At 47.8% G+C, this 25,328-nt stretch overlaps 1 protein-coding gene across 2 annotated transcripts in view; it reads left to right on the top strand.

Annotated features, from left to right (window-relative positions):
• DCTD (dCMP deaminase) overlaps nucleotides 1-25,310 on the top strand; it is a 36,149-nt gene extending 10,839 nt beyond the window's left edge. Inside the window, exons 1-6 of one of the 2 annotated variants that reach the window (XM_070781700.1) lie at nucleotides 417-470; nucleotides 2,432-2,546; nucleotides 2,903-3,038; nucleotides 20,173-20,289; nucleotides 21,636-21,732; nucleotides 24,025-25,310. In XM_070781700.1, coding sequence (XP_070637801.1) covers nucleotides 2,439-2,546; nucleotides 2,903-3,038; nucleotides 20,173-20,289; nucleotides 21,636-21,732; nucleotides 24,025-24,103 — 537 coding nt within the window. In that variant the 5' untranslated portion in view covers nucleotides 417-470; nucleotides 2,432-2,438 and the 3' untranslated portion in view covers nucleotides 24,104-25,310. Of the gene's footprint in view, nucleotides 1-416; nucleotides 471-2,431; nucleotides 2,547-2,902; nucleotides 3,039-20,172; nucleotides 20,290-21,635; nucleotides 21,733-24,024 lie in introns of those variants that run through there. The other variant, XM_070781701.1, reaches the window with a different exon arrangement.
• Nucleotides 25,311-25,328: the final 18 nt, after the last annotated feature.

Below are 25,328 nucleotides of genomic sequence, written 5' to 3'. Positions count from 1 at the left end.
ACCTGCACCATCAACAACAAAAACTACCCTCAGATCCAGAGTTCCGGAAAAAAGCAGCGGTTGTCTTGAAGTCGGAGCCCGCGGCCGGGGAGCGGCTGCCGGCGGTCCCTCGGGAGAACCCAGGGCGGTGGGGCGACCGCGCAGGTCGCAGCCACCCGATCAAAGTCACGGCGAACCCCAAACCACACCCCCCACAACAAAGTGGGGACAGGGTCCCCGGCAGGGGTCGTTCCCGCGCCGGGCCCAGAGGCCGCGGCCGGACCTTCGGGTGGGCTGGCCGGTCTCCCAACGTGCCGGGACGCGGAGGCGCCCGCGACCCCACTCGGGACCCCTCCCCGGCCGCGCGCCGGCCCGGGCCTCCGCCGCCTTCCGGCCGCGCGGCGGGCCCGCCCCCTCGGCCGACTTCCTCCCCGGGCGCGCGGCGGGACGGCGGCGGCGGCAGGACGGCTGGGAAGGGCGCTGGCCTGCAGGTCGCCGGCCGTGGCCGGAGGGGGCGCGGGGGCAGCGGTGCGGGCCACGTGGCGCGGCCGGGGCGCGCGGAGCCCCGGGGACGCCCCCTCCCGGTTACACTTGCTGCCGGGGGAGCGCGTGCGGGGTCGGCGGCGCTCGGTGCTTTTCGCGGCGGGCCCCGCGGCCTCCGAGACGCCTTCTCCCTGCCGTGGGAGCCGAGGGCGCGCGCCGGGGAAGTCTGGAAGTCACTTCCAGCGGCCACGTGTGCAGCGGGGCGGCGGGCTCCTGCCTGGGATTGGGGCGGGAGGAGGGCGGGTTGTGACTCTGCCGGTTGACCAGCGGCATCTCCCCGGACCTGTGGTCCTCTTGTGCTTCTGCACCGGCAGCGAACGGTAGACCAAATCGGGGTATTAAGTTACCCTCTCCTTCCCGTCTTCGTCTTCTTGTTTGGCAAGCACTCATCCCGGGCCCCCCGCAGCGAGTTTGGGTGCTAACCCTTAAACTTTGAATGAACCAGTTCGGGGACGTCCCCGGTGGCTCAGTGGTAAAGAGTCCGCCTGCCAATGCAGGAGACACGGGTTCGATCCCTAGGTGGGGAAGATCCCCTGGAGAAGGAAATGGCAAACCACTCCAGTATTCTTGCCTGGGAAATCCCATGGACAGAGGAGCCTGGAGCCCAGGAGCCCACGAGGTTGCAAAGAGTCGGAGGTGACTGAGCGACTGGGCGACTGGCGACTACACAACAAATCGGATGGTTCCCAGTGGATGGTACCCAGTCGTAGGCACCCTCTGGCTCTGGTCCTAGCTGTAGCATCACAGCTGGATCCCGAAGCCGAGCTGCCGGAAATGCTCACCTTTCTTAAGCCCAGATGCCTAGGCTTTCTCCAGATTCACTGAAGTCGGTTCCTGTGTTGCTCTGCTTCTTTGCTCTTGTTTTCTTCTCCCTTGAAAGGGCCCCTCCCCCTTACTGGCAGTTTTAGCCCACTTTAGGGGCTCTGTCCCCGTTGTAGAGACAGTTCCTTCCCCTGAGTGTAGCCCAGTGTTACTGAAATCTTGCCATAATCATAGCAAGAGTCTAAATAGTTTCTCTTCGTTTGAGTCACTACTCTGGGTGGATAATTTCTGTCCCATCTGGGGAAACTAAGGGAAGGGAAAGGAGAGGGATACAGGAATATCACAGCTAGGACGGAGTCATGTGGAATCCTTCTGGCGTGGATAGTAATCCCACCTGATTTAGGGCAAGTTACATAAGTTCTTTGAGTCTCTGTTAGAGGGGTGTGAGTTACCTTAACTCAGAAGAAGCCTTCATTGAGTTGATGTGTACAACCTTTAAGAGTATCTGAAATAGATTAGGGTAGATTGGGCTTCTTGGGTGGTCCTATTGGTAAGAAATTGTGCCTGCCAATGCAGGAGAGATAAGAGACATGGGTTCGATCCCTGAGTTGGGAAGATCCCCTGGAGAAGGAAATGATAACCCACTCCAATGTTCTTGCCTAGAGAATCCCCATGGACAGAGGAGCCTGGCGGGTTATAGTCCATAGTCACTAAGAGTTGGACACAACTGGAGTGCCTTAGTGTGCAGGCAGGGTAGATTAGATGGTCAAAAAATGTTCTCTTTTCCCCTGCCCTCTTGTGCTGACATCATTTGATAAGGGAGAGAGGTAAAAGATGAGAATGATTTGTAGTTCAGGCATGTGCAGTGACTTCCAAAAAAAAAATCCTATGAGAAAGTAGTAAATAGATATAATATTTGGGAAGGTGCAGCTGCACAGGCAAACTTTTGAAAGTTAACTTAATTTTTTTTTTCTTAAGACCACAGAATGTCCAGGGTTAATGTGCTGTGATGTCTGATTGATAAATGTCAATAGAAATTGTTTTAAGTTTGGAGAGCCAAAGCTGACGTGTGCTTGGGTCGAATTGGAAAGCAGATTGACCAAAATGTGTTTGTCGACTGCTGTTTTGTTGTGTGTTTGCCTTCTAGACCCAGCATGAGCGAAGTTCCCTGCAGAAAACGTGATGACTATCTCGAATGGCCTGAGTATTTCATGGCGGTGGCCTTCTTATCAGCACAGAGGAGCAAAGATCCAAATTCCCAGGTAAGCAATTTCTGCAGGAGAATGTTTGGACACTGGCAGACAGACATGGAGATGCCCATGAGTGAGCAAATTACAAAAGGAAGAGGCTCTGTGGACCCCTGCCAACTTAGAAAAGCAGAGTCAATCTACTGTCTTTTGCACAGCATTCCTGCCTGCTCACATTCTCCTGTGAGAGAGTAAATTGTCACACACCCCTGTTTACTGTCTCTCGTACCCCAAGGAGACAGAGCTCTCGGCCCCTCCAGAGGCTGCCTGCCCATTCTGGAGCTCTGCAGGCCTCTGGTCTCATTTGCTGCCTCTGCAGTGGCAGACCGGCCCCTCGAAGTCATCAAGCCTTTGGGCGTGTTTCCCTGCAGGTCGGTGCCTGCATCGTGAATGCAGAAAACAAAATCGTGGGCATCGGATACAACGGGATGCCAAATGGGTGCAGTGATGACCTCTTGCCTTGGAGGAGGACAGCAGAGAACATCCTGGATACCAAGTACCCTTACGGTAGGGCACGTTGTGTGTTCTGTCCTGCTCGTGGCATGGCCTCGGTGAGGGCTTACCAGGGCTTACCTTTCCAGTTAAGAAAACAAATCCTATTGAACTAGCCCAGCTTCCCACCCCCTTCCCTTAAATTCCAAAGGGAGCCAAGGAGTGGAGGCGTGGCGGTGGCTAGGCTGGGCAGCGTTGCAGGTGGCGGGCGTCTCTGCAGAGTGCCGCAGCCCTGGGGGTGGCGACTGTGAAGTGGGCATGGTGGCCCCTGCCTTTTGTGTCTTGGCGATTCATGAACGGAGCCAGTTAACTGAGTACCAGCCTGGGCTTTGCTCTGATGAGGAGCAGCATGTATTTCCACCTACCGAGGACCTCTGGCTCAGGTTCACCTCTGGGAGGCAGGACACAAGCTGTGAGCTGGGCGTTGGGCGAGGGATGACGCAGTCACCTCCTCCTGTTCTCTGGGGCGCTGCACTGCCAGGGTGGATGGGGGTCAGACCACAAGCCAGATGTGTGGAGCCGACCCTGGGCCTGGCCGTTTCTGGTTTTTATCATTAAATTAGGAAAGGATGCTTGTGGCCCATCTGAGCCCCAGGGAGACTCCCTTCAGAGAGAGAAGCTGGGAGGGCCCAGCAAGCATCCTTTTCTTCCTTGAATTCCCTGGAGAATATGCAGCTAATGCTGGGAAGAGGTGCCTTGGGCTTCATATGCTGCTGAATTTCTTTTAAGGCGTGGACCTGTGTTTATGAACAGACCGCCTCTGCTGGGAGTCATGTAGATGGGGGCCACCCGAATGGGAAAGATGTGCTTGCGGGAAACGAGTGCAGGCAGGTAGTGAGTTCAGGTGTGATGTGAGCCCTTTCTGTTAAAGTTGGCTCTTGCCTGTGAGGTTTTCCTCTAAAGTTTTCCCTCACGAAGAGCTCCAAGTCTCCGTTTAGCCGAATTTACGTATTTTTTACTATGTTCCTGGACCTTAATCATGTTAAATACGCCCCATAACTTCCGTCTAAGCTGCTTCAGGGCAAGAAGAAAAACGTGCCTGGAGGTGGAGAAGGAATTGAGGAATGAGACTGGGGAGAACTACGGAGCACTATGGGTTCTCAGGGAATCAGACACAGTTTGGTGCTGCAGGGGTTTTCATAGTCCCCCCTTGAGGAGTAGAAAGGGCAGGGTCCCAGGGAAAAGAGGGTAAAACTGCCTTCTCTGCCTCAGCTGAGAGGAGTGAAGTGCGGGAAAGATGGGTCTATGTGTTTTAGAAACTTTTGGTCTTCTTGCTTGTGATTCTGTGTGCTTTCAATAAGAAAGAAGGGAAATGGTTTCATTGTTTGTAGGCATATGCAAAGGTGATTTCTCATGGGACAGTCCAAGGTCCCATATAAAGATCACAGAAATGTGTCAGTGAATTCAGAGTCCGAGCTGAAGGGTGTGAGTACCCCAGCCCTTATTCACTGAGTCGGGACAGTGCTGAATTCCCAATAGAGGGATTCTTGGGAGGTGTCTCTGGTGCTAAGGCTGGTTACACAAAGAGATGCCAGTGGTCGCATGGGTGTAGAGGGGTCCTCATGGGTTACTGAGCTCAGTTACTCATGAGCTCAGCTTACTCATAATAAGTTCAGTTACTTCCTAAAATACAGATTCTTTTTTTCCATTTTATGACTTAAAAAAATTAATGACAAAGTAAGTGACCGTGTCTGGAATTGTGTGGGCTTGACCTGGTGGACAGACTGCTATTTCAGGAAGGATAGACGATGTGTCCATCCCTATAAAGGAGCTGTAGAGATGATCTAGATTCTAGACCACTGATTTCCTAGTTCTTCTGATTATGTAGTGAAGGACAGAGGAGCCTGGCATGCTGCAGTCCACGGGGTCACAAAGAGTCAGACACAACTCAGCAACTGAAGGACAACAACTGATTATATGGGACCCTCTTTTAAATGTCAAAAAAAAAAAAAACCAAAAAACTTCCAAGACCCCTATATAATGCTAGTTAAACTATTAGTATCTTTTTTAAAAAGTTGAGGTGTAATTGACATACACATTTACATTAGTGGCAAGCATATGACATGATGATTCATACATACCGATATTTGATAATGTTTACAGAAAATTGTTTTTTCTTATGATGAGGACTTATAAGATCTCTTAGCAACTTTCAAGTGTGCAGTACAGTAGTGTTAACTGCAGGCACCATGCTGTACACCACAGCCTCAGGACTTATTTTATAACTGAAGGTTTGTACCTTTGACCCCCCTTTGCCTGTTTCTCTGCCCCACCTCCCACCTCTGGCAACCATCCATCTGTGTACCTGTGACCTTGTTTTTATTTTTTCGATTCCATATATAAGTGAGGTCATGCTTTTTCGTAGTATCTTTTGAGTCAGAAAATCCATGATGACAAAGAGTTGTTTATCAGTAATACTTTGCAGTAATCTGAACGTTACTGCACAGCATTTGCACACGTTTGGGAAAAGTATAGGTAAGTGCTGGATGCCTGTTTGCCAGTCTGTGGTCCTGTACCCCTGGAAGAACCTCACTGGTGCCTGGGGTTCATGCCCACAGGATCTTAGCTGCCCACATCATTCATGGTTAGGAATCTGCAGGCCCAGAAACGTCAGGTAACGAATACAACGCCACACAGGAGGGTGACATCATCTAATGCTGGGGCTGGTGCTCTGTGTTCCCTGCAGGGAGGCACCGGAGTTCAGCTTTGCCGAAATGGGTGGATCGAGGCACAGCGGACCTCCCATTTTCGTCTTCTCTCTATGCACTTGAACAAACAGAGATTTCCATGAAACGACCTGCCAGAGGTGGAATGCTCAGGTGGTTGGTGGCCTGTGCCTAGGACGGGGTAGGAAGCCATATACACCTGGCCTGCCTTCACATTGCTGCAAAGGGGAGCTTGGGAATTGTGTGAGTTTAAGTTTACCAGTAAATTATACAACTTAGTCATTCTCCTTATTAATGCTGTAAATTTGGAAGTCACTAGTCTTGATTTCGGAGAAGGCAGTGGCACCCCACTCCAGTACTCTTGCCTGGAAAACCCCATGGATGGAGGAGCCTGGAAGGCTGCAGTCCATGGGGTCGCTGAGGGTCGGACACGACTGAGCGACTTCACTTTCACTTTTCACTTTCATGCATTGGAGAAGGAAATGGCAACCCACTCCAGTGTTCTTGCCTGGAGAGTCCCAGGGATGGGGGAGCCTGGTGGGCTGCCGTCTATGGGGTCGCACAGAGTCAGACACGACTGAAGTGACTTAGCAGCAGCAGCAGTCTTGATTGACACTTTGTGGACAGGAGGTAAGCACAGAATACATGTGTCAGAATAGGAAGACTGGGCTTCTTCTGGGCCAGGTCTCTGGAGAGGCATTTTTAAAGGGTGTTTCTGTTCTTCCAGGCTTAGGATCAAAACTTCAGGAAATGATTTGACGATAATGTAGTATTAATATGGAAAATGAAAACTCCCCCTGCCAAGGAAACTGCATTTTATCTCATCTCTTTCCCGAAAAATCCAAAAGATAGTATGATGTCAGTTAACTGTGTCAGGAAGAAATCAGCATTATTATAGTGACAACTTTTCACATGAATGACAATGGAAAAACAAACAAACAAACAAAAAAAACCCAGGAAGGAGCAGATTTATCTAATTTACCAGGTAAAAACCTTTGGAAGGCTTTGATTTTCATGAGGGGGTGGTTGCTAACCCCAGGATGAAGAATTCAGCTGACATTTTCCATTCGTTTCTCTTTGTGGAATTCATCAGAGTGAAGCACATTTAATCAAAATACCAATTTTATAAAATGGAGGTGAAATACTTGTGGTAATGCAGAGATCGCTCTTTCTGTGGGTTTTCATAAGCGATTTTGATGACATGGTTTACAGACCGAGTGCTGGCGTGAAATCAGCTTCTTTCTTTCTCAGGAGCTGTTGTTAAAGTTCATGTTTGTAAAGGAGCTCCCCATGCACATCAAGCTTGCCTGGGTTTTCCTGCCATGCTGGTTCCCACGGGAGAAGGGATTCGTGGGGAAGCACATGCCTTTCCTTGGCCTCCTCTTCCCATCCCGGTCAATCACGAAGCCAGGATTGCTTTGCCTGTTGCTTTGCCCTTTTCATCATGGAAGGGACCATAGTCTTGATGTCCCAAGAGGGTGGGTAGCCCTGTTCTCTGATGCATCAGCTAAACATGGCGATGTGGGGCTTTTTCCAGAGTCAGTTCGTATTTCTGCAGAAAAACTCTAAAAAGGGTATAATGCTGGGAAGGAAAGTGCTGGAATTAATTAAGGCAAGAGTTGAACATGGCAGCTTGAAACAGTTTTGCCAGTATGTGGCAGTTCTTTCAATTTTATATTTAAATGTAATCTTTATTTTTCAGATTTAGCATATTGTTAAGCATGCATAGATGTCATTTTCATGATTTCCTTAGCCGTTTACCTTACCCCCTTGAACACTGACATTTTCCTGACTGCCACGCATGTGATATATTTCTTTGGCATCCAAAAGGTTAGTCTTGAGAAACTAATTTATCAAGAACTTAGGAGGCTGATCCTCCTTAAGCTGTGGCTTCCTCACAACTTGTAGGAGCTTCTTAGTAATTAAGATCAAATTTGTTCCCTCAGCTGGTTGAAACTGAATGCCCTCTGGTTCTGTTAGGCAGATCCATGGATTTGATGACTTGCTGTTTCTTTTCCTGCAGAATTCTAATTTCACTGGTGGCAGCCCCCAACCCCCCCTCCCCTGCCCTGGCCATCCTGCACTCGTATCCTGACAGTGGGTCTAATTAGGGACTTTATACAAAATAACTAGTGTAATCAATGGAAAACCTTGGAGCAAGTTTACAGTAAAGAAATAAAGGAGATCGTTTTTATGAAAAGAGAGGCAAACTTGGGTTTCAACCATGTACTGTCAGACAAACAGGCAAACACAACGGCTTATGTATGAGGCTCCCCCTGACATTCAACCAGCTTAACATAAGTGTATTTCATTTTCAGGTATAAATGTTTATAAACATTTATAAACAGTCCTTAGGAAAGAACAAATCATGATTTTATTCATTTATTTGACTTTTATCTGTTTTAAAAGTTTTTTGATGTGGACCATTTTTAAAGTCTTTATTGAATTTGTTGCATACAATTTGTTACAATCGTGCTTGTGTTTTTATGTTTTTTGTGAGATCTTAGCTTCTCAACTAGGGGTTGAACCTGCGCTCCCTGCAGTGAAAGGCTAAGTCTAAACCACAGGACTGCCAGGGAAGTCTCATTACCTATACATTTTAATCTATAGATTCAGGGCTAATTATTTTCAAAGAGCAGGAGATTACTATTTCACCATGAGTATCTAGAAAGGATGTGTAGTAACAATGCATACGAATACCTGGCTCTGTGGAGGCAATGTAGGAACAGCTCAAATGCTCATCTATGGGATCAAACCTACCCATGAAAATACACTTATTGGCCTTTGCTTATAAAGAGTCTGTTTACTTCATGGAAGTTTATAATAAAACTTAAAACAACTCAAGGTTAGTGATTTCCAAATTGATGACCAGGAAGCAGGCTAAAGTTTGTACTGTCTCTAAATAAAAGGTTTGCTGAGAGATTAATGGCCTCTGTAAAACTTCAGGGCCACATTCAGCCTCGTTTAGGTTGTATCAAGTGTGTCAGCCCATTAATTATCTGAATGATAAATATAACTTCTTTAATTCTCTACAATGATAAGCTTTTGCTTAGAAACTCTGTGTACCAGGCAGTGTGCTGACAGAGAGCCGCTGACTCCGATGACCCTTGGAGTCTTTATCCATCTATTCTGTGTCAGTTATGCTGATCTCGTTTGATCTATTCTGAAACTGGCCTGAATGGTTAAGGTTTTGTTTTGAGTTTTTTTCCATCAAGAGTCCATCTTTCATAAGCTGTGTTAATGCTGTCACTGATACATATCTTCTCCCAGAAACACACACCAAAATTTGGTTCCTAGAGATTTTTGCAAATATTTATATTGTTTTTTGGCTTCTGCTTCTTAAGGGACTATGGTTTTATATTTGGATAGGACTGTGCAAACCTTGAATATGCATACTGGCTAAGAAAAGCTGCGCAGTGCTTAAGATGACAGTTATCAGGTTCACACGAGAGAATCCTCCTAGACTGACTGTCCAGAGCCTGGGCTCCGGGTGTGGTGTGTGTAAACCCCAGGGATTGTGGGGCTGTCAGATACACAACTTGACTTTCTCATCCCGATATCTCTATGAAATAAGTGATTACTGAGGACTCCGCCAGTTCTAGACTTCTCCAGAAAAATTAAACAATATAGCTTTGATTGTATTCAATCAGGGTACAGTTTCTCTGCTTAGGGTTTTTTTTTTTAAGGCATTCTGGAAGCATCTGGGGTGAGAGCTACAGCAAACGGCTGCTGATGGCAGCAACACAGAAGGAATACGCATCTGTGCGTGTGGACAAATTAATAGAGAACAGGCTTTATACCTTCCCCTCCTTCCCGCGATTCAAATCTGCTCCAGTTCTGAGATGTATGAACCAGGCAGGAGGGGACAGTTGAAGAGTGTTTCATCCACAAACAGATGAAAAAAAGGTTGGCGGACAGCAGTGAAGAAGACCCCACGTGGGCGTGCATGCTTGAGTTGCTCAGTCGTGTCCAGCTTTTTGTGACCCCATGGACAGTAGCCCGCCAGGCTCCTCTGTCCATGGAATTCTCAAGGCCCGAACACTGGACTGGGTTGCCATTTCCTCCTCCAGCCCATCTGTAAGTACAAGGAAATATATGAAGAGAGGAGACATGCTTAGTCAAGAGGTGATTCTAAGACCAAACAGAAAGAAAGGACTGGCGAGTCCTCTGTGAGTCAGTCCATCTGGTGGTGTTTATTGAAACACGGATGCTGGCCCGGCTTCAGGAAATCCTATGATAAATGGAGAATTTGGGGATTAGAACGTGCCCGTCTTCTCCCTGCTCTAACCATCTGATGCACAGGTCCTGGCCAGTTAGTGGAGGTGTAAATTTCATCTCTGTGCTTCTTTCAAATGATAGATGCCATAGTAACTTTAAAATATTGAATAAGATAACCGAGCATGAATTTTTAAATTCTGCAATTAAAAGACTTTGTTCAAAATGCCATTAATTTTGAGTTTAGGTGGGAAAGAGAAGCAGAATTCCTCCATGTCCTTTTTCCTTCTGCAAGTGAATTATAACTTTTTAGAAGGTGAAGTAAATACCAATGAGCCCTGTATTCTTGTATCACTTTGAGTGGTCTGTTGCTGAGTTCTTGAGGCTTCTTGCTTCCTTTTTTAAAAATTGTAACTGTATTTTATAATACATGATGTCTTCCCGGGTATGTTCACCTGTAGCTGTTCATTTACTCAGCAAATACTTACGGGAGATCTATGATACATATTCTATGCTAGGCACTCAACAGCAGTAAATAATGACCATGGCCTCTGTGTTTAAGGAGCTTATAGACTAGTAGTAGAGCAGGTGGCTGGGACTGGGATAAACAGATGTTGCTGAATGTTCTTTTTGAGGAAGTGAGCGTTACCTGGAGATCTGAAGGATTCATTAGGCCCCATCAGGTAAGGATGGGCGGGTGCTGGCGGATGGGAAGAGCTCTGGTCCCATGACCTAGGTCTGGGGTCAGAGCCAGGGAAATCTGGAGCCGTGAGGTTGGAGGCATCTGTGGGAGCTCCCACGGAGGGTGTGAGGTCTGTAGGCTGGGTATGAGAGCAGAGGGTGATGTCTGCGTGGCCTGTTGGCCTGGGATGACTTCATGGGGATGGGTGAGGTGACTCAGGGAGAGCACGCAGAGGCTGGGCCCTGGCCGCGTCCCTGAGCACCATGGGTGCAGAGGCTGATGGAAGCAGAAGGGGCTGCAGGGAAGGACTATGACGTTAGGGAGCACGCGGAACAGTGTTTCCAGAAGTAGCAATGGGCGGCCACACCAAAGGCTGCCGAGAGGTCCAGGGAGGTGGGAAAATGCCCGTGTGGTTCAGCACCACGGGGTCATGTCCCCATTGCAGAGAGCAGCTCCAGGCAGCAGGGAGGGTTGAAGGTACACTGGAGGCAGGTGGAGGGCGCACAGCAGGTGAGGCAGTGGGCAGAGCGGATGGAGATCCGGTTTTGAGATGTCTGGGAAGAGAGCAGATTGACGGCCAGCTGCAGGACTGGGATGCGGCAAGGGAGAGGTTTATGTTGTCCTTCCAAGGGGAGGAGCTGGTGTCTGTTTTTGCAGCACATAGTTGCTTGCAGATGGGAATACTCCAGGAGAGAGAGAGAGAGATTGATGAGGGATGTGAGAGGGCTGGTCCCCAAGCTCGTCGCTTAGTGATGGGGGAGGACGTTGTGTGGGGACAGAGCCCATGGCAGCCGACCTTCGGTTCCTGGAGTTACAGGTGGGGACGTGATTTTCTTGGGCTCCAAAATCACTGCAGCGATGAAATTAAAAGATGCTTGCTCTTTGGAAGAAAACCTATGACTAACCTAGACAGTGTTAGAGACATCACTCTGCCAACAAAGGGCCATACAGTCCAGGCTATATTGTTTTTCCAGCAGCCATGTATGGATGTGAGAGTTGGACTAAAAGAGGGCTGAGTGCTGAAGAATTGATGCTTTTGAATTGTGGTGTTGGAGAAGACTCTTGAGAGTCCCTTGGACTGCAAGGAGATCAAACCAGTCCATCCTAAAGGAAATCAATCCTGAATATTCACTGGAAGGACTGATGTTGAAGCTGAAGCTCCAATCCTTTGGCCACCTTTGATGTGAAGAGCTGAGTCACTGGAAAAGACCCCAATTCTGGGAAAGACTGAAGGCGGGAGGAGAAGGGGAAGGAAGAGGATGAGATGGTTGGATGGCATCACTGATTCAGTGACCATGAGTTTGAGCAAGCTCCAGGAGATAGTGAAGGACAGGGAAGTCTGGCGTGCTGCAGTCCATGGGGTCACAAAGAGTCGGATGCGACTGAGCGACTGAACAACAGCAATGTGATCACTTGCCTATTTCGGTGAAGGATGGGGGAGGTCGCGGCAGAAAGGGGAGGGAGGAGGCGCAGGAGTGGCATGGGCACTGGGGAGGAGGAAGAGGCGTGGTTGTGTCGGGAGGGGCTCAGAGCTGTCTGGGAAGTGTGGGGCAGGGACAGGAGCTTGGGTCTTACCCGGGAATCTCGAATTATCAGTTCAGCCCCCTTTCTTCCGGCCGAGTCGGGATCAGCATGTCGCCCGAGGAGGCATGCCTGATGGAGCTGGGGTCAGGTAGAACCCACGTCCTGACTCCCGGTCCAGTGCCCATTGGTCAGTCCCAGTTCACCCTTAAAAGCTGTTAACCCTGGAGGGGAGCGGGGGAGCTTGACTGTTCGCATCAGGACGCTGTCCAATGGTGGTGTGCCTCCCCCTTTCAGCATCAGACGAGTCTTGTCGCACATGCACGGTGAGAAGGGCACGGCTCACCCCACGGTAAAGTGCAGCGTTTCCAGCTCCTCCTCCCTCTGACCTGATTGTGTGCCCTTAGCACACAGGGAGGCAGCGTAATTAGAGTTCCGGGGGCTGTGTTATCAGTAATGGAAACACCACAGTCAGAAGTCTCTTTAGCCCTAAGCACTACCATTGGGGCTAAGTGGCTCCCCTGGGTGCCTGAGCTGTTCGCCAGCAGCCTCAGCAAGAGGAAGGGGGCAGGGGACGGGGACCAGGGCAGGGGATGGAGGGGGAAGAGATGTCTCCCCTCCTGCTCACCCCCCTGAGCAGCTGGGGGCCTCAGGGTCTCAGGTGGGCAGCGACGGGTCTCGGGAGGGGTCAGCAGGCGCCGACGTTTACCAAGTTCACCTTTGGGGCTGCACACATAGCATGCATGGCGGGTCTCAGAGGCAGGTCCCTTTCTTTCAGTTTCATAGGCCAGGAGGCTGAGCTTCACGGGATGCAGAGGGTCATAGAACTCGCAGGTTCTGGTGGGGGGAAGAGTCCCTGAGAAGGGGGCTCAGACGGTAAAGAATCCGCCTGCAGTGCAGGAGACCTGGGTTCGATCCCTGGATCGGGAAGATCCCCCTGGAGGAGGGAATGGCAACCCACTCCAATATTCTTGCCTGGAGAGTTCCGCAGATAGAGGAGCCTGGGGGCTCCTATATTTCATGAGATCGTAGAGTCAGACACAACTGAGCAATCAACACTTTCTTTTAAAGAAGCGATATAACTGCGGGTTTCTAAGTTGGTTCTCCCTTTCCCCTATCCACCTTAACCTCCAGTCCATTGAAACTCTGATAACGAATCCAGTCGCTACTTTGCAGATGTGGGAACTTCACGGATGGGAGGTGAGACACAAGAGTGATGAGGAGTGATGTTGAGAGCCAAATTGTGGCTATGTTTGCTGTGGATTTGAGGGATAACGGACAGTTTATAACCTTCGTGGGGGTGCCGGGGGTGGTCAGGCAGGGAGGGATTCACTTTCTGTTTTTGTTTTTACTTTTTCTTTTGTATTGGAGTATAGCCGATTAACAATGTTGTGACGGTCTCAGGTGGACTGCAAAGGGCCTCAGCCATGCATACATGTATCCATTCTCCCCTAAACTCCCCTCGCATCCAGGCTGGCACATCTCATTGAGCAGAGTTCCCTGTGCTGTCTAGTAGGTCCTTGTTGGCGCTCCGTTTAAATACAGCAGTGTGAACCTGTCCAAGGGAGGGCTTCACCTTGCAGGCTCCCCTGCTGTTCAATTACTGACTTGAAGGACGGGTCCTTTGGAGGCTGGTGGTGATGGATGAAGCCCTGTCAGGATATCCTTCAATAATTAAGAAACAGGTAGTGGAAATTCCGTCTTAACTCCTGAAGCAGGGAAGCAGCCCCTGCATGGATCTGTTGGAGGAGTGGACACACGCCAACCCCTCAGCGGAAGCCCCCCATCAGGTGTCCGAGGGGGTCAGCGGGTGCTTCTGCTCCAAGAGACGGACCCGGGTGAACCCCTTGCTTCCCTCTATGACTCCAGCAGTAAAAACACAGACCCTGCTTTCCAGAAGGAATGCCAAAAAAGCTCTGCCATCAGAAGAGAAGTGGAGTATCTTGAAAGAATTAACACTGAGTTGTTTTTTGTTTTTTTTTAATACACGGATCAACCTTGAACTCTGGCACCCTGTTTTGTGTCAGTTATTAATTGCAGGGTGAAGCTTCCCACCTATTTCCAGCCCTGAGCGCACCCTTCTTGGCTCCGAGTCCTGACCCTCTGTCTCAGCAGTGAGACAGACTGTCCCTACTTTGATCCTGGTTGGCCTCACCGCCGCAAGAAATGTCATGGCCATCAGTCAGGGGCCCAGGAGTGTCCCCAGAGACGCCGAGGCCTGTCCAATGCAGCCTGGGGAGCGCTGGTAGAAGGCAGTGCGGGCCAGGCTGAGTTCAACAGGTGCCCTGCGTCTGGACTGTTCACTCACCCGGACACTGCCTGCTCACCAGCCTGTCCCGCTTTCTAGGTCAGCCTCAGCAGAATAGCCCTCAGGCCCTCGAAAGTCATTTTCTTCAAGTAAAATCCTGTACTACTAATGAGAAGGAATCTTAAATAACCTGGAGAGTTTAACCAGAATAGAAACTTCATTTTCCTGACCCCAAATTATATCAGGCCCTGGTAGCTCCCCTCACGTCCTAGCAGCCAGTGATGATAAGTTTGGGCTAGAATCACATTATTAAATTATTTGTGCAGCAATTAGCAGTTGTTTAGCCTTTATTCTGAGGCTTCTTTTTTAAAAAAAAAAAAAAACTAAGTAAACCTTAATAATGCTACTGTCTAAAATAGATATTGTATTAGTCTTACATCAAATGAGATGAAAGTTAAATCTATAAAATGTTGAGTCTCTTAAATCTAACGAAGGATGGAATATATCCTGTTAATTTGTCAAACTTCCAGAGAAACGCCTACATGAGACAGTAAGGATTAATCAAGCCCTAGTAAGAGGGAATTTGAAAAATACAGTTTTCTAATTATACAGTCTCTTCTCAGTGGGCCAAGGTTAATGCGTTCTGAATTCTGACAGTCAGTAATATAAAAGAAAAAAGACCAAAGCATATGAATTGTCTTATAATTACCTGAAACAGAGGTTCTCCTTCTAGCAATCAAGAACTTTTGGAAGCATCAATCTGATATTTTCAGCATTTGATTCTTTTCCTTTTTAACAGTGTTGAGAATCAGTGAAGGTTTCTGTGTCACTGTTTGTGCTTAACAAATATACATATAGTATTTGGAGACTTCTTTTGCTTATTGCTCAGCCATAGGTGAGTAATTCTGGGTAAACAGAAAATGAGTCTTCTTGTGTGTAACAATTTAACTGTCTTCTGAATACTTCCTAGATACTGTGTCTCTTTGGAATACTTGGTCCTGATTCCTACACTGAATGTGGAAACCAGGCTCCTCTTGAGATCAGTAACAGAACCATCCTCCTTGCTTGGTTTTTGTGCTTAGGCCTGTTTGTAGTTCCAGCTGAAGCTCTTCCTAAGCTCCATCATAAGAACACTAACACTCAAAAAGATAAAGGCACCCTTTAACTTGGTGTCATCAGATATCTGCGGAGTGTTTATCATAGTGGACTCTGCCCCTCACCCCCACCCCCAAAGAAGAAGGCTGCGGAGAATATGGGAAATTGGGGTTAGAAATGTAGATTTCAGGGTTTTACAAATAGATCTGCTCTATGAGAATCTATGAATGGATGAATTCTCAAAGTTGACCATTGTGGGAAGAAAACCAAAGAGCAGGATTGCACCTTGGGAATTGCCCAGAAACCTGAGAGCAGGGCAGAGACGCACAGAGATAGGGTCTGGTGATGCTGAGAGGGCTGCTGGGGGGAGAGGGGTCGAGAATCAGGGGCCAGGAGAGCAGGGAACCCAGAGATTGAAGCCAGAAAGGGACTGGATTCAGGTAAGGAGGAGGCTGCCTGGTGGGGTGTGGGCGCAGCCTCTTCTATGCATCTCTCCGCAATGATAATCACTTTGGGAGCTTGGAATTGGCCCCCAGGGAGTATTTCTACCACAGAAATTGGCAGATTGGAGTTTCAGCTTCAGCGTCAGTCCTTCCAAAGAATATTCAGGACTGATTTCCTTTAGGATTGACTGGTTTGAGCTCTTTGCAGTCCAAGGGACATGTATATAACCCTAGGGCTTAGCTTTTTTTTTTAAAATAGTTGGTTATATACATGTCCCTTGGACTGCAAAGAGCTCAAACCAGTCAATCCTAAAGGAAATCAGTCCTGAATATTCTTTGGAAGGACTGACGCTGAAGCTGAAACTCCAATCACTTTGGCCACCTGATGCGAAGAACTGACTCATTTGAAAAGACCCTGATGCTGAGAAAGATTGAAGGCAGCAGGGAGAAGGGGACGACAGAGGATGAGTTGGTTGGATGGCATCAACGACTTGATGGACGTGAGTTTGAGCAAGCTCTGGGAGTTGGTGATGGACAGGGAAGCCTGGCGTGCTGCAGTCCATGGGCTGCAAAGAGTCGGACACAACTGAGCAACTGAACTCAACTGTATACATGCTGTGGCACGTTACAGAGGTCACCAGGTTTCCATGAACTGGTATTTCTTAAACTTTTTACATGGCGATCCAGCAAATAAAGGTTATACCCAGGACTTTTTAGGAACTTACTTAACTTTGCCAGGGCAGTTTTGGAGGGGAAGCAAGGGTCAGGGCCACTGAGACTGGAGGCGGCGGAGCTAAGAGGTCAGCCAGGCCAGGGAGACTTTCAGACCCGGGGACCCAGGCTGACAGCACAGGGGGGCCCCTGAGTGTCAGGTGCTTCCAGGGGTGGGGATGGGGGGCTTCTCCCCTCAACCCTCAGAGGCAAGCTTGAGACGCAGGTGTTAGAGTTCGGTGGCTGGGGCAGGTGTTGGATGCATCTGCAATTGGAGGGGTGCACGGGTTAGCAAGGGCAGCGAAGCGTGGGTGGGACGCCTGGGTTTCGCTTTTGTCTTGTCTGGTTTTGAACATGCAGGATGGTGGATTGAGACTTGTTCCTTTACTCACGTGTGCCCAGCACTCAGCCGCTTAAATGCCTGGGAGACCTCTTGTTTCTCTAACAAGAAGCTCTGTATTCTCCATTCTGTGATGTTTGTAGTTAAGAGACAGGAAGTCTGTTTTATAGTCCTGTGTATTACTTCTATAAATTACCCTTGATACAGGGATGTCGGATGCCACCCAAGAGAATCTGTTTCATGTGATAATTTTCATTAATGAGTGCAGACATAATGTTAAATTTTGCCCCAAACTGCCTCCAATGAATTAGAGGAAGGTAGTTTCAATGTGACTGTTTTTAAGAGAGGCAAAAGAAGACCATGTCCTAGTGTTTCCTAACAGATTCAGAAACTGCAGTTCTGAATATTAATACCAGCACCATCAAAAAATAGTCATTAGAGGGGAAAGCATATTTTTACTATTTGAATTTAAGAGGACCTTCTGTATTTTCCCCAATGTCCCCATCAATAATTGGAATCTGAATTCCCTCCTTTATTCATTCAGTAAATATTTAACACCCATTATGTTCATGGCATAACACTGGGCTCTGGGGGAGTTACGGAGAACCTGAAAGGCTGGGCTCTGCCCTCAAGGGGGAAGTAAAAGAAACAATTACATCTAATTGTTTTTAACACTGAGCAGTGTTAATACCAGCTAGGGAACATCTTGGTCACCCAGGAGGGAAATGAGGCTAATGGGGCCCCTCCCAGGCCAGTGCCCTGAGAGCCCTGAGCGTCCCCCCATCCCGGGGTTTACAGCACAGAGCCTCGGGGAGCCAGGCTCCGGTCCCTCTGCAGTCAGCGAGGATTGTTCTCTGACTGGCTGTGATCTGATGAAACATAGCTTTTTTTTTTTCCCCTTTAGAATTTCTTAACAATGCCAGAGATGTTCATTTCCACGTGCGGCTAAATCGTGGTTATTCATAGGCTAAAATGAGGGCCCCTCAACATCTCGAGAGGCCCTTGGTCAGCTTTCTGCCTGCAGCATTGCAGAGCTGCTGCGGGGTTTGCAGGAACACTTAGCACGTCCCCTGAAAACTGGAGACCTGGGGAGGAAGTGGAGCGGGGTCTGTGTCTTGTCTGAGCCAGAGTAAAAGTGCATTGATTTAAAAAAAAAAAAAAGTGCATTGACCAAGCGAGCATGCCCTGGCTTGAATACATGAGAGCCATGAGTTCAGGCCTCTCTTGTTTTAAGGCCTTGTAGACTGAGAGAAAAACAGAGATCATAAGAGCTCTTATTCAGAGCTTATTCAGGGTCTTACTGAGGACTGTAGCCAGGATTCAGCCTCTCAGGTCGGTCAGAGGAGCAGCTCAGAAGAGATAGCTAGGGAAGTCTGTGTATACATGATTTGGCTAAGGAGTTTGTGCCATCAGTATAAGCCAGTCGCGAGAAATAGGTATCTCAGTTAATGAGTTTAGTGCTTTCCTAAGTCCTGAATATTTATTGGAAGGACTGATGCTGAAGCTGGAGCTCCAATACTTTGGCCACTGATACGAAGAACTGACTCACTGGAAAAGACCCTGATGCTGGGAAAGATTGAAGGTAGGGGGAGAAGGGGATGACAGAGGATGAGACGGTTGGATGGCATCACCAACTCAATGGACATGAGTTTGAGTTAAACTCCAGGAGTTGGTGATGGACAGGGAGGCCTGGCTGTGCTGCAGTCCATGGGGTTGCAAAGAGACGGACATGACTGAGTGACTGAACTGAACTGAACTGAAGTATGGGAAGATTCATGAATCTGGGATCATCAAAATATTTTCTTGGAATTGGTACCTGATTTTTTTCCTGAAAGATGTCTCTGTCTAAGGGCCTGTTCTGCCTGCTTTCCCAGAGCCCAGAGTGCCTGTGCCTGTGCTGTGTCCTGAATTCCTTTCAGGGTGCACGGCAGGTCAGTGACTGCAGTGGCTGCTGACCTGATCTTGTAGAACCGGTTGGTAAGCAGCAAGTTTTACAGCCTCAATGCTCCTGGAGGAAGGTGCTCAGGGTAGAAGGTGGATGAGTTGGAAATGGAGGGGGAGATCTTGGAAGGCCCTATATTAAGAATTAGGACTTTTGTATGATTTGGACCAGGGCCAGATGGTAATTCACTCAATAAACATTTATCTAGCACTGGTGTGCCTGGAATGTGTTAGGCCCCCCTGCAGATACGAGAGGATTCTATAAGGCAGCGTTTCCTCAATGTGTCTGCAAAGAGAATCTCAAAAATTCCAAAGCCCTGACCATTCCCCAGACCATCACAGTGTCCAGGTGTGGGACACAGATGTGGGTGTGTCCTCCCTGGGGGATTCCAACGGGGCAGACAAGTCTGCAAATCACAACCACAGGAACAATTTTAGATAATGCAGCCAGAAACTTAAGTGATGTTATTAGAAAGCAATACAGCAGCCTGACAAAGCAGGTCTAGGACTCTGGTGTAGAGCCCAGTGGGGAAGGATTCTAGCTCCTTCCCAGGAGTGCCCTGTGGGTTAGGTGATGGGAACAGCTCGCCAAGTAGCTGAGAAGATGGGTGGGCTGCAACAGGTGCAGGACAGGAGAGGAGGGGGCCTCCTTAACCCTGGACTCAGTCAAGCCTGGGGATGCCCTTAGATCACCGACTGGGGTCACTGACCTGTATAGCAAGAACTCGACTTTCCATGGTCATTAAGTGGTTGGATGTTTTTCTTTCTGGTGACAAACTGCTGGTTATCCGCTGATCTTTTTCTTGGGGGTGTGTGAACAGAGAACCGTATGGTGCAGCAGATCCCTGGGGACAGAAATGCTTAGCTTCACTTCCTGATTCTCTTGCTCTTAAAATTGCTCTTTGCCCTTTTAATGGCTCGGGCAAATATCCCCGCGTGTGCTTATCAACACACAAATGGTGCGGCAGTTCCATCCCCAGGGTCTCGTGGAGCCGTGAACTCTTGCTCTGCGTGGGGTGGGCGAAGACACTTGACCTCGGCCCCTCCTGGCTGCTGTAGGTGCCGACAGGCCCAGGGCTGCTGCGGTCAACAGTTTCGCTGCTCATCGCCAACCCGTCAGTCCAGGCAGTGCTTGTTTTTCAGTAGTTTCCATCTCTAATCAATTTTTGAAAAATCGAGTCTATCGTCTGTGTGATTTCAGAGGGGCAAGCGGAATGCCTCAACACTATCAGCAAATTCTTCACGAGCTTGCAGTCTTAAGGTTTTCTTTCTCCTTCAAATCTGCAGTGTGCCACGCCGAGCTGAATGCCATTATGAACAAAAACTCAGCAGACGTGAAAGGCTGTACCATGTACGTCGCCTTGTTCCCGTGTAATGAATGTGCTAAGCTCATCATCCAGGCAGGTAGGACCCGGGCCGTCCCACTTGTCGCGTCTGCATCTCTGCCTGCTCGATGCAGATGTGTTTGATCTTAAATCGCTATTGTTTAGATCTAAATTAATTGCACTATCAACTTTGCAAGGTATTTCCTGTGTTTTATTTTTGAACAGTGCCAGGTATTCTAAGACTAATTGCATCCTCTGTGATTCTTAGCATGTTTTTAATTTAGTTTGCAACTTCTTAAACTGCAAGCTGCCAAAAAAACAACACAGGCGTTGCGTATAATTACTGTCAAGTTACCATTTTCTGACATATTGTGCATAGATTAGGGGGGAGGGAGAGAAGTGAACTTCTGTCAGAAATAAGGTCAGCTGGGAGTCTCTATATGAAATTTTAATTTGTCTCTAATATATGGTAGATACTTGGGATGTAAACATCTTTCTACATATAAACGTCGTTAAGGCTCAAATGGTCCGACTTCAGGTTTTTCTCACGTTACGGTTACCATAAATCTGCACCATTGTGTGCTGAATATTTCACCTTTTTCAAACTGTCACATCTCAGATTCAGTTACACTTTATCTCCATAAAGCTCTCGGCTTGAGATTTAAAGACTTATCATGTTAGCCAGATGTGTGCTTTAACGGGGCTGTTTATCACAAGCCCATGGATCTCTGAGCAGAAGGGATCTGGGGGGTTCAGGATCGAGAGTCTCCATTAAGGAACATTGTGGGCTTCCTCATTGGCGGCGCACCATCCTCTGCGAGTTTTCCTTGCCATCCTCAAGCACAGAGGTGACGGCGGGTGCGTGGAAGAGCAGCTTCCAAGGCTGGTGGAGGAGTGGGTGACATGTCACATGCCCTCCAGACTCTTGGCCCTCATGCTCAAACCGCCCAGTGAGACAGGGAAGGAAACCAGATGGGCCCTTTGTCTTGGACTGGTCTGCTGGCTTGAACTGCTCTGCAGAGTCTTTACTTGGCAGTACGCTGGTCCACATCTTTGATGGTGCCAGCCTTCTGTACCACCCCCACTAGCTTCTTGAGTTAAGGAGTCATTGCCTTGTGAAAAAAAGAATATTCGATTGCCTGCAGTAAAGAAAATTTGTTAATCGGATCAAGGCTTGACTATTTGACATGTTTTCACTTTGCATTTATTAAAAAAAAAATCCATAAAGACTGGAGGGCAGATGACATATCATCCGTCCACTGCTGTATTTGACAGCAGCAGACACAGGTGTCAGTAACTGGACGGCGTGTGCTGGTCCGCTCAGGAAGCGTGACTCGTCAGACTCGCCCGGGGCTCCTGTCTGCATGCCTGTTGCAGTGTCTCTGCGTGCCCATAATGAGATTTCTTCCATCGTTGCCTTTTAAGGTATAAAAGAAGTTATCTTCATGTCTGATAAATACCACGACAGCAATGAGACAACAGCTGCGAGGCTCCTGTTTGAAATGGCTGGGGTCTCCTTCAGGTGAGTGGGAACCACTGGGGGAGAAGGCCTTGGGAAAAGCCTGATGAAGACTGCACGTTTGACCTTGTCTGCTCTTTGATTTCTGCCTGGGAGGCCTGACTGCCACACTTGGGAGCCTCTTTTATTTTTTTTTAATTGAAGCATAGTTGACTTACAATGCTGTGCTAATTTCTGCTGTACAGCAAAGTGATTCAGTTATACATATATATATATATATATATACACACACACACTTTTTTTTTTAATATTCCTTTATGGTTTATCATAGGATACTCACTATGGTTCTCTGTGCTACACAGTAGGACCTTGTTGTTTATCCATTCCATTCATGAAAGCTTACATCTGCGAACCCCAGCCTCCCACTCCGTCTCTCCCCCAGTGCCATCGCCCTTGGCAACCACAAGACTGTTCTATATGTTTGTGAATCTGTTTCTCTTTCATAGATACCTGTGTCATATTTTAGGTTGCACATAGAAGGGATACCATGTGGTATTTGTCTTTCTCTTTTCTGACTTGCTGCACACAGTTTGATCATCTCTGGTTACATCCATGTGGCATCATTTCATTCTTTTCTATGGCCGAGTAGTACTCCACTGTGTATGTCTACCCCATCTTCTCTATTCATTCACCTGTCGATGCACATTTAGGCTGCTTCCATGTGCTGCCTGCTGTGAATAGTCCTGCTGTGAACATAGGGGTATGTGTATCTTTTGGGGGTTAGAGTTTTGTCCGGATACAGGAAGCACCTTTCTAAATATGATGAGTTTCGGCTCTAAAGATTATCCTCAGGGTTGATTTTAATGGGTGGTGACAGAAGTATCGGAAGACGGTGTAATGATTACACTTTAATATTAATGGCTTCCCAGGGCTTGAACTAATTATTCTGGTAGTGACAAATTTTAAAATTCACACGTTTTATTATATTAACATTAAACCTTTCTAAATTTTGCAGATGTAACATAACAACTCTGGCATAAAAAAAATTTAAGGTGCAAGTAACCTGCTAGGTTGGAACGCTGGGACTTCTTTTTACAGGAATAGTTTAAGTTGGGATTTAAAGTTGTTGACATTTGTGTGCTTTTCTTTGCTATGCACATATTGGGAGGTACATGTTACTTGCAAGTCAGTCCAACCACCTTTGGTTTCTGGTAGAAACTTCTTTTAGACTGAAAACTCCTGAAGATGTTCCTTTATAGTATCTGTGGTCCACAGCTGGGGTCCTTATAATTGGTAACATGGCTAACTTTTTGGATTTTTTAGGGATGTAGGTTATGTAATGAATCTCTTGGACTATTGTGCCTTATGAGAAACAAATTATTTACAAGTCGTAAAGAGTCTGTCTGGGTTGGGAAGATCCCCTGGAGGAGGGCATGGCAGCCCACTCCAGTATCTTGCCTGGAGAATGCCATGGACAGAGGAACCTGGCGGGCTATAGTCCATGGGGTCGCATGGTAGGACATGGCTGAAGCACCTAAATAAGCAGCAGCAGCAGCAAAGAATCTGCCTGCCAATGTGGGAGACACAGGTTTGATCCCTGGGTTGAGAACATCCCCTGGAGAAGTAAATGGCAACCCTCTTCAGTATTCTTGCCTGGAGAATTCCTTGGACAGAGGAGCCTGGCTGGCTATAGTCCATGGGATTGCAAAAGAATCAGATACGACTTAGTGACTAAACAACAATAATTAGATATTTACTGTTTACTGATTTTTTAAAGAATATGTTTAGTCCTCAAGTATGTTCTTTTTACCTTTTTGAGAAGATACATTAATGAGTAAAAAAAAAAAATCTTGAGTTTATTTTACATCTGCATTTATAGAATATGATTTTTAAAATGACTCTTCATTAGAGCTGGCTGACTTTGGCTATGCACAAGAGCAAAAGAAAATGTACTTTTTTTTTTTTTTTTTTTGCTTTAGAGCAATTGCAGGTTGGCTGCAGAAATTTCCTAAGCAATAAGATAAATCTGGTGGGGAAACTAGTCATCGGATGTCATGCCGTGCAGCTAAGTTGTTAGAAATCCTCTGATTCCCCAGTAATTCATGAACTCAGCCAGCTGACGAACACACAAACCAAGCCACCCCATGCCTCTTTTTTTGTCTTTAGTCTTTTCCTGTCCCTGTTTCTCTCGGTATGGTGCACTCTAATTGGCTCCTATAGAGACAAAATATCAAGTGAATCCCAGGGAATTTTTTTTTTCCCTCCCTGCAGAAAATGTAGGTTAAGCCAAAGTAAACAAATGGCTCTAACTCCTCACTGGATAATGTCTTTCTATGTTTTGTTTCTTAACTTTAGGAAATTCACACCAAAGTGCAGCCAGATTGTCATTGACTTTGATTCAATTAACAGCAGACCAAGTCAGAAGCTGCAGTGAGCGCCATCTCATTAAATCTCCCGAAGACTGGGATTATCCTCTTCTAAGAAGCTGCTAATGTGTCTCATCTTGAAGTTACACATAACTTTTTAATAGCCGGGATGGCCAAAGTCGACATCTAAAGAGTATAAAACCTCAAGTCTTCCCGACTCCCTCTCCAGTCTCATGGAATCTGCATCTGTTGAAACTCTTGATTTAGGGTTTAAAGTAAAGGCGTTGCCCCCTCCGGTCTCCGGTCTCCTCCGGTCTCCTCCGGTCTCCAGTCTCCTGGTTCACCGGTGGCTCTGCAGAAGGGGGTCAGCCGTGTGTCATCCACTGTTTCACAGCCACTCTTCAACACCACGTGTGCTGGCAACAAACATAATTGTGGTTGTGTTCCTTCCGGGATGAGCAGACACCCTGCACTGAACATCTGGCCTCGGGGAGAAGAGAGAGACCCATAGGACAGTAGCATTTAGGCATTTGCTCTGGAGAGTTGAGGGGACGCCCCCACCCACCCAGAAATCCTGCAGAGGGTGCACCTTCATCCTGACGGGTGATGAGTGTCGCTGAGGCGGGGGGTTCTTTTTCCACTTCTGCGGTCCTGCCACCCCCGGGGTGGTGGCACCCTGTCCCTCTAGGGGCTGGGGACCCCTGTTGTTCCAGCTTCTCACTCTTGGTTTGTGGGGGATGCGGAGCTCTTACCTTAGCATCTCTGAGTAACGAGTTGCTCCCGGAGGAGGCAGCCTGTCTCCCTGCCTCGCCCCAGGTCCACACCCTGCTGGGTGGTGGGTTGTATGGGTGGAAGGGTGGGCATGCACCTGCCGCCCCACATGCCACCAGGGACCATTTCCAAGGCTGCCCTCTTCTTGCCTATCAGTGAAATGGGAGCAGGTTTCCGTTTCGTCCACGTCTGTTGGTGACGCGAGCTCCCATGTGCACCTGGCGCCCTGCCTTCATCATCGACATGAATCTCACCTTCCTAATCACCGCCGTTTGGGGAATGGGTCACAGCACACCTTGTCTTTAATCTCATTTAATTCTTATTAAATGTGCTCAGTACCTTCGTTGAGAAAATGGTTTCTTTATCCTAAAGATTATGACCGTTTAAAAAGACTCTCCTCTTTTTATGAGTTTTTATTTTGTCTCTGAGGTTCTGCACTCCAGATTCTGGGGCATTTGTAATTTGGCTCCTTGCCAACATTATTAAAATCGTATTAGAATCCGCCACGCTGAGGTATGTTCA

This window comes from Bos indicus, chromosome 27, assembly GCF_029378745.1.
Source record: "Bos indicus isolate NIAB-ARS_2022 breed Sahiwal x Tharparkar chromosome 27, NIAB-ARS_B.indTharparkar_mat_pri_1.0, whole genome shotgun sequence".
In the NCBI taxonomy this organism is placed as follows: Eukaryota; Metazoa; Chordata; class Mammalia; order Artiodactyla; family Bovidae; genus Bos; species Bos indicus.
This window is presented reverse-complemented; position numbering and strand designations above follow the sequence as displayed.